This window comes from Centruroides sculpturatus, unplaced genomic scaffold (genome assembly GCF_000671375.1).
Source record: "Centruroides sculpturatus isolate CEXI.00-Female unplaced genomic scaffold, Cexi_2.0 scaffold27, whole genome shotgun sequence".
NCBI classification, from domain to species: domain Eukaryota; kingdom Metazoa; phylum Arthropoda; class Arachnida; order Scorpiones; family Buthidae; genus Centruroides; species Centruroides sculpturatus.
In genome coordinates, this window is record NW_019384318.1 from 911,307 (window position 1) to 920,088 (window position 8,782).

At 31.5% G+C, this 8,782-nt stretch overlaps 3 protein-coding genes across 4 annotated transcripts in view; 1 reads left to right on the forward strand and 2 right to left on the reverse strand.

The window, feature by feature from the left end:
• The window catches only part of LOC111624520 (probable helicase senataxin), a 5,661-nt gene extending 4,978 nt beyond the window's left edge, over positions 1 to 683 (reverse strand). For both annotated transcript variants that reach the window (XM_023367378.1, XM_023367372.1), the window contains exon 1: positions 548 to 683. The gene's annotated coding sequence lies outside the window, so the exon portion shown is untranslated. The remainder of the gene's footprint in view (positions 1 to 547) is intronic.
• Positions 1 to 2,347, forward strand: part of LOC111624527 (E3 ubiquitin-protein ligase Nedd-4-like) — a 104,640-nt gene extending 102,293 nt beyond the window's left edge. Inside the window, exon 21 of the mRNA XM_023367401.1 lies at positions 1,029 to 2,347. Coding sequence (XP_023223169.1) covers positions 1,029 to 1,131 — 103 coding nt within the window. The 3' untranslated portion in view covers positions 1,132 to 2,347. The remainder of the gene's footprint in view (positions 1 to 1,028) is intronic.
• Positions 2,348 to 4,450: 2,103 nt separating this feature from the next.
• LOC111624130 (probable helicase senataxin) overlaps positions 4,451 to 8,782 on the reverse strand; it is a 5,304-nt gene continuing 972 nt past the window's right edge. The window contains exons 2-3 of the mRNA XM_023366928.1: positions 4,545 to 7,019; positions 4,451 to 4,462 (exon numbers count right to left, since the gene is read on the reverse strand). Coding sequence (XP_023222696.1) covers positions 4,451 to 4,462; positions 4,545 to 7,004 — 2,472 coding nt within the window. The 5' untranslated portion in view covers positions 7,005 to 7,019. The remainder of the gene's footprint in view (positions 4,463 to 4,544; positions 7,020 to 8,782) is intronic.

The following is an 8,782-nucleotide window of genomic DNA, read 5'->3' on the forward strand; positions in this document are numbered from 1 at the left end:
ACATTATAGCTAATCTTACCCGTTTTCACAGAATGCAAGAATTAGGTCCCCCGTTTCCAGACTAATTAGAGAATTTTTACGTCCAGTCAAACGAACTATTTTCAATTTGATCAATTTTCTGGAACGTTTACAATCGTTCTATAATCGAACCAATTCGAATTTAAATTCGAATACGAATTCGAACTCGAAAATTTTTAAAATCGAAATAGAAAATCTTCCACTTTCAACCACTTCCAAGCCCATATCTCCCGCACCTTTATAGCAACCACCATAGTGCACGAATGGAGACTTGGGGCTACTACCACATACAAACACCATTCATGTGCGATGTGTAGTTTTGACTGAAAAGTGAAATATAGGGACACACACGTCCATTTTTATATATAGATATATATATAGATTATCAATCTATATATATATATATAGATCCATCTCGATTATATATATATATACAGTATAGATGACAATTATTTCATAAAAATAAGAAAAACAAAGTGGAATAATATTGTTCCTTTTGTTTTTAAAACTGCAGCAGAATGTAACATACCTGAACAAAAAGAAAAATATGAAGATTTCTTATTTATAATTCACAGATAAATAAAAATTATTCGTATCTCTGGAAGATTATGTAAATATTTAAAGAGAATATAAAACAGAACCTTTCGTATTTAAGAGTTCTTAAATTTTAAATTTAAATGCACGAGATCGAATCATTTAAGAATTTACATTTCCAAAATTAATCGTTTTAATTTTAAATTTATTTTAATGTTTTTTTTTATTTTTTTAAAAAAAGTTAAAATCAATTTATGATTAAAAAACATAAGGAAAACAAATTAAAATATTGAAATATTTAAACTGTAGATCTAGTTCTTAGACAAATCAGAAGGGAAAGAATACGATGCATCGGGATTATTGTTTTTGAAGCTTGAAATCGAGTGCAGAGAGTCTTCACTTATGCTTCAGAATTTAATGGCANAATAAATTTTTTCCAGTAAATCTGTATTTAATACATTATATTTGTTTTCTAGTTTCAATCGAATAGATTTACCCCCGTATGAAGTGTACGAAGAGTTGAGAGAGAAACTGATTAAGGCCATCGAAGGTTCGGAATCATTTGGAGGCGTGGATTAAAATTTCAGCTTGTGCCATTATCTTTAATATGAAATGTTTGTATTCACCTAGTTATTATTAGTATAATTTTATAGCAATTCTTGCTAATAAAAAAAAAAACAAAAAAATTCATAATGGCAGTGTAATAAGATTCGGAATGATTTCAATCTATTAAGGTTCTCGCTAACTTGAATATATTATTGTAGCATGCGAAGCTGGTGTTGTACAAAGTACAAAACAGCAGAGATCTGCTTAATTAAAGAGAGATAATCGAGAGGCTTTGATCGTAATTCACGTAACGTAAGGTATCGACCACACGTTCCAAGAAATAATTCTTGCTACACCTCAATTTTCCTGCCTTACTTTTTACTGTTTTTACCTATCTCCTGATCAGTGATATAATCATGAATAATTGATTCTTTCCTTAGAAAGGTTTCTATTTACTAAAGCGTTGCACTGCAGCTAAATAATTAATTGTATATAAATAACTAAAAAAAAAAAAAGGAGTGAAATTTAGTGCATTAAAGTTTGTGTCCAATATTTCCTATTAAAAAAAAGAAAAAAAAAAAAACAATATTAATCTTAAATTATCTACTCAAAGATGTACAGTTTATCATAGGTTTTTAATTTACATGAATATGTTTGTATATATAGAAACTTTTCAAGTTTTCTCAACCTGATTAGATATTTTATACGGTTTATGAAAGTCTCTTCTCTTCCCAAAAGAAATCAGCTTAAGTTTAAAAGAAGTTGATTAAACTGGGAATTTCCAAAAGAAAAAAAAAACAAAATATATATGTAAATAATTATTCTTCATATTGTACCTGTGCCGTAAGTCTGGTATGAGTTTTGCTGTTAGTTATTATTTTTATAGCTTTGAAAATATCTGTTGTTTAGGAGTTGTCTCGTTGGAGGAAACCTTAAATAAGTAGTTAATAACTGGAACATTCCATTCAGAAGCCATGCTTTTTGTTTACTAAAAGATGTTCTTCATTTGAATGTTGAATGTAAAATATTATTAAAAGATTCTTTCTTTTATTATTATTATTATTATTTTTTTTTTTTTGATAAATTTGTTTTGTTGCTGGATCCATGAGAGAAAAAAAAAAACACAAACTAATATTTACCCCAATGTATTTTGAATGTGAATTATTTAATTGATTGTGATGTTTTATCAAAAACAAAATGTGATTTTATTGTTTATCATCAATAAAGAAAGCTATATGACTTTTGAAAACAATTTTTGTATTATTTATATAATAAATTTTTCACAGAAATGGCTTAAATTTTAAGGAATTTTTATGAGAAATTGATGGATTTGAGGAAGCATTATACAAATAGAAATAAAAAAACTACATGTTATTATATAATACAAAAAGTAAATATGATTACTTTTCTTCCTGTTTCACCATGTTCCTTTCTAATGAATACTTTAATATTTTCATGAAGTACATTTTATCATAATGGGTGGTCGAAGATGATTAGAACTCACAAGAAGGGCAATAAATAGGGTGAAGTCAGTCAAATTTGGCGACACCGCGAGCCGGGGACGTTACCAAATTCTTTTGTGTTTAACCACCCAGTTTGATTGTACTTTATTTTATAATAATTAAGCGTGGCACTAAAGGCCTGTTCGTACTTCGTGTGAGTGGAAAAAAGACTTCAATTTCAATTGATTTACTTAAATTTGCCATTTTATGACTCGCAATGGCATCGTTAGTGGACCGAGTTTTCATTCAGTTGTATTGAATCTTTTTCAATATATGTACAGTACCATAACATATCTGTGAATATAATATATTGCAACTTATTTTAAATTAATATATCTGTATAAAATAATATAAAAAATTATTTAAATTGGAATACAAACGTAATAATTTTAGCAATAAAATAATGAATGAATAGAATAATATATAAAGATTTTATTCGTAATAAGGATAAACAATTTTATTAATTCTTTTAAAATTCATAAAAATTAGGGCGAAGTTTTGTATAATTTTTATTAAACGGCCGAGAAAAGAATCCATTTCTTGGTTTTGATAATTTCACACGCAAAATAACTGCAAGAAGAAGGAATTCGAAATAAAATTTGCCTCCTTTTAGCATCTTTGATTAACTCGTCCCAAAAATGGTACTCGCTCATAATACTAAAATATCCGCATAAAATCAACGAAGATTTAGCTCGTGTCAGTAATGTATTTAGTATTTTATAATTCGCTTCATCGTTCGGAGCTGAATACAAAACGATAGCGACATCAAATATTGGACAGTCGAGTAAACCTTCACAAGAATACNCAAATAGAAATAAAAAAACTACATGTTATTATATAATACAAAAAGTAAATATGATTACTTTTCTTCCTGTTTCACCATGTTCCTTTCTAATGAATACTTTAATATTTTCATGAAGTACATTTTATCATAATGGGTGGTCGAAGATGATTAGAACTCACAAGAAGGGCAATAAATAGGGTGAAGTCAGTCAAATTTGGCGACACCGCGAGCCGGGGACGTTACCAAATTCTTTTGTGTTTAACCACCCAGTTTGATTGTACTTTATTTTATAATAATTAAGCGTGGCACTAAAGGCCTGTTCGTACTTCGTGTGAGTGGAAAAAAGACTTCAATTTCAATTGATATACTTAAATTTGCCATTTTATGACTCGCAATGGCATCGTTAGTGGACCGAGTTTTCATTCAGTTGTATTGAATCTTTTTCAATATATGTACAGTACCATAACATATCTGTGAATATAATATATTGCAACTTATTTTAAATTAATATATCTGTATAAAATAATATAAAAAATTATTTAAATTGGAATACAAACGTAATAATTTTAGCAATAAAATAATGAATGAATAGAATAATATATAAAGATTTTATTCGTAATAAGGATAAACAATTTTATTAATTCTTTTAAAATTCATAAAAATTAGGGCGAAGTTTTGTATAATTTTTATTAAACGGCCGAGAAAAGAATCCATTTCTTGGTTTTGATAATTTCACACGCAAAATAACTGCAAGAAGAAGGAATTCGAAATAAAATTTGCCTCCTTTTAGCATCTTTGATTAACTCGTCCCAAAAATGGTACTCGCTCATAATACTAAAATATCCGCATAAAATCAACGAAGATTTAGCTCGTGTCAGTAATGTATTTAGTATTTTATAATTCGCTTCATCGTTAGGAGCAGAATACAAAACGATAGCGACATCAAATATTGGACAGTCGCGTAAACCTTCACAAGAATACAATGAAATGACGTGACTATATTTACCATTATCCATTAAGATATCTCTTATTGTATCTCTCTGATATCTATAGTTGGTAAACACGCCTACAGTTTTGTCTTCGGGAATTATGTTTGAAAGGCCATCCCATAATTCGGCAATAAATTTCATCTCCGGGGTCGAACTATCTTGGCTTTTCACGTCGATCAGATCCAAGACACAATAAGGAAGAATTGAAAGTTCGTTCGAAACATTGGCAGATTTCAAATTATTACAGTAAAAATAGGAAGAAGGAAAACGAATTATATCGGGATGAATTAGATATTGCAACCATAACATTAACACCGGACTTTTGTCGGTCGATCTTTCGAAATAATTGAAAAATCTTTCGAATAACGACACGTGAAAACCGTATTCGTAGGCGGTTTTGGACAATAACGGAGCCGAAAATCTTCGTGGATCTCCTACCAGCAGTAACTTTTCTATACCAAATTGTAATGGAATTAAATTCTGTAGTTCGGTGAGTTGTGTCGAATCGTACACAATACAACAAGTAAATTCCTTTCTGAAATTCATTAATTCGGAATTTAAATTATCGATTGTTGCCAATATTACGTTTGCATTAATTATAATTTCATTTTTAAGATTTTCTACTAAACCCGAATAATTAAAATTAACAATAGTAGGAGACATTTTCTTTAAATTTCTTTCGATTGTTTCTTCCAAATAAAATGGTTTTGAATTTTTCTGGTGTTTACCAATACAAACAAAACGTATATTTTCGTTATTCAAATCGTATAACTTCTGTCCTATTTCTTCGATACTTCTTTCCGATAGACACATTACTAAAATTTTCGATTTATCATCGTGCTGCAATAAAATCTGCTGTATAATACCGGTAACAGTATGACACTTTCCCGTACCCGGTGGTGTCTGAAGCATGAGAATGCAACGGTTATTCGAATCAACTAACGTGTGTGATATATTTATAACAGCATTCCCTTGACAGGAGGTATATCGATTGAGTGCCACCAGTGGATTTTCTGTGGCGGATTGTATTTTGCAACATTCAAAATCTGGTTTGATTATCTGCTTGAGGAACGACGATTGTTTTAACCACACTAATGCTTCGCACTGCTGTATAAAGTGGGTTATGTTACAAACAAAAGATATTCTGATACCAACTCCCGGTGTTAAAACCAGATCGTATTGTTTAAGGATTTTAATTAAATATTCGTTATTGTAGTTATTCTCGATGTTATTGTACCGAAAACGTTCGGTAACAATACCAAATTTATAGGTATTTTCCATATTATCCGAAACCGAAACCACTCGAAAGACAACCAAATCGTTTACATTAAAATTCTCTTTATGTAGCATTTTGCATTTAATACACCAAAGTTCTGTTACTGAAGTTTCTAAAATAATTGCATCGAATTGATTGTTGTTGTATTCGTCGGGTGATTGATTTATAAATTCGAATAAATCGAGCACGAGTAATTGGAAATACGTATTGAAATATTTTTCGTACGAATCGTAATGAAGAGAAACTTTCATCAAATAATCGAAATTGATTTTTGAAGTTTGTTTTCTTCTCATCCATTCTAAGATAACTGCTATAATTCTATCAACGATAATTTCTGTGAAATGTTTAGAACTCTCCAAATTATATACAATATTTGGGTAGCATCTAGAAGTTTCAAAACTTTTCAGAAATGGTATATAAAAGTTCTCATTCTCCTCGTATAATTTATTTCCACGAGGAATTCGGGTTTCATTCTCAGAGGTATTCTTATCTACTGAAAATTCTTCGATGTTTTCAGATTCCCTATTGTTTAAATTTTTTTCCTTTGATAATAACGATGTAGTTTGTGATTTATTGTCAGAAGAAATAAATTTAATACTTTCCGAATTAAATGTTTTCGAGGATGAATAATTAATTTGCAATTTATCTAAATTTTGTAATGGAGTTGCGATCCGTAATGACGATTCTCTTTTACTAGGGTATGAAGTTTTAACATTGTTTCTTTCGTTGCTTGATGTAATTATATGTAAATCTTTATCTATTTTAAACTGTTTACAATCGTTATTGTCTTCATTATCTATTTTTTCAACTGTTTTTATTCTGGTTTTCATTAATGGTTCCTGTGTAGAGGAACCATTAATGGATTCGCCAGAATCACAATTACATAATTTGATTCTCTTGTATTTAGATTTGGCCACTTTGTGTTTTTTCGTTTGTAATGCCAATTTATAATACGGATCGGGAATCAAAATCGGTCTTGTTTTAACTTGTCTGGTGTTATAACGTTTCCTGCATAAGATAAACTCGAAATCGGTTTCATTCTTTACGTGTGGCACACCAAATCCGATAACGTCACCGTCGTTCACTTCAAAATATATATCTGGTTTTACTTTTTCTTTATTTAAGTAAAGTCCATTGCTACTGTTTAAATCTTTTATGTACCAGACACCATTTTTGGTTTTATGCATTTCAGCGTGTCTTCTGGATACGTGAGGACTTAATTTTAAATGCAAATTGGTACATCTACCGATAACGACATTGTCTTTTGTAAGTGGTATAACGACTAATAACTGCACATTACCTGTGCGAAGAAGATACCGTTCGGATGGAATAATTCCTTCGTGAATATTTTGCATTCTGCCAAAGGAAATCTGAAAAAAAAAAACATTATTACGAAAATTAGTAATAATGGAAAGTTTTATTAAACACGATAGTACAATGGACCCCCCTATAACACGGGTTCATGTAATACAGATTCGTATAACACGGCGAAAAAATTGCGATCGTGATCGTATAAACACGCTAAAAGAGATTCGTATAATACGGTAAAACGTCATCGCCGACTCGTGTCGCGACAGGATTGGTCGAATCTAGACCAATAGCGGATATTGCACAAACCGTTGAGTTTAAACGAGCACTGGACCTACTAAAAAGCATTATTTAACAGCCATAAAAATTATATTTATATTCATGATGTCTCCAAAGTTCAGCGAATTTTTCGCAGAAAAATAACTTATCAGGAAACACGCGCCCGCCGTTCTATACGCCGCTCCGCGACGAAAACAAGCTTAAGCAATGGCGTCGTCGAACGGTGCAAACTCGGTAAGTAATCCTACAATTTTTTGTTTATAGCATAGTTTATACGGATTATTCCCCCCAAAATATACGTATTTTGGAAATGTTGAGTCAAATTAGTCTAGAATCGATTAATTTTATGGAAGAAAACCTTTCAAACAGCCGTAGTCCGTAAACTGCACACGTTCGGGCTGTGATTGGCTCGTGTATTTAAGTAACTCGTAAAACTCAAAATTCATATAAAACGGAACGTATCTACCGTGTTATAGGGGGGTCTACTGTAATTAGGGGTAAGGAGGTTAATGCCAAATTTTGTAGGAGCCAATGTTTCATGATCTGTGAGCCATTTTTTGCGTTTCCGGAAGTAAATTTTCGCAGACTCGGGCCACAAGCTTTCTCAGTTTTGTTTCCTGGATTGTGAGAGTAAAGTGTTTCAAGTGATAAAGAGAAGAATCTAAGCTAAAGCATAAAATAGCCAGGTCCGATTTTGGTCTGCGTGATACAGATATTTGGCTGCCCCAACAATGCTGATTACGAGTAAATTCATAGCCTAATCCAACCCGTGATTGGATCTTCTCATTTTTTAAATTTCTTGTAAAAACTATACTTGCTTTTTTTCTTTTTTACATAGCTAAGCGGAAAGATGTATAAGTGACATACATTCAGACAAAAATGTATTCCGATGAAACAATAAACACCTGAGAAATGAAAAAAAAATAACCTAAGGTACGTACACTTTCCCCTACTCCTCCCCATTTAAAGTACATTCATAAAGGGATTCATTAACCCTCTCCTTCTTCCCCAAGAAAGGAGGGGAATTTCGAAAAAACTCTTCTTAGTGCACATTCTCGTGACGTATCCTGTGTACCGAATTTCAACTTTGAACTCCTAACCGTTTGGGCTCTGCGCTTATTATTACTAGCTGCAAGGACCCGCTTCGCTAGGTTTTTATTTATGGGCAAAAAGTAACGATAGTGAAGATTAAGGCTGCGTATACACTAGGCGTTTTTAAACGCGCGTTAGCTCGGCGTTCGACGAGCGTTAGTTCGGCGTTAGCACTGGCTCAGTTTGGAAATGGACGTGAAAGTAATTGATTGTGTGTGCCTCCTCCATCATCGCTATAAAAGACGATGGCAGAGGCAAAGAGAATTTTGGGTGCACCCAATATTACGAGATAGACTGACACATGGAATGTTTGCAAAACTAAGACAAAATGAACCCAAGTTTTTTAATTCTTTTAAAATATTTATAAAATCCATTGACAATGGTTGGTCTCTTTTAGATTTCATCAATAAATAGATCAGTATCGAAATGATCGTTCTCCATTTCGGTCAACGTA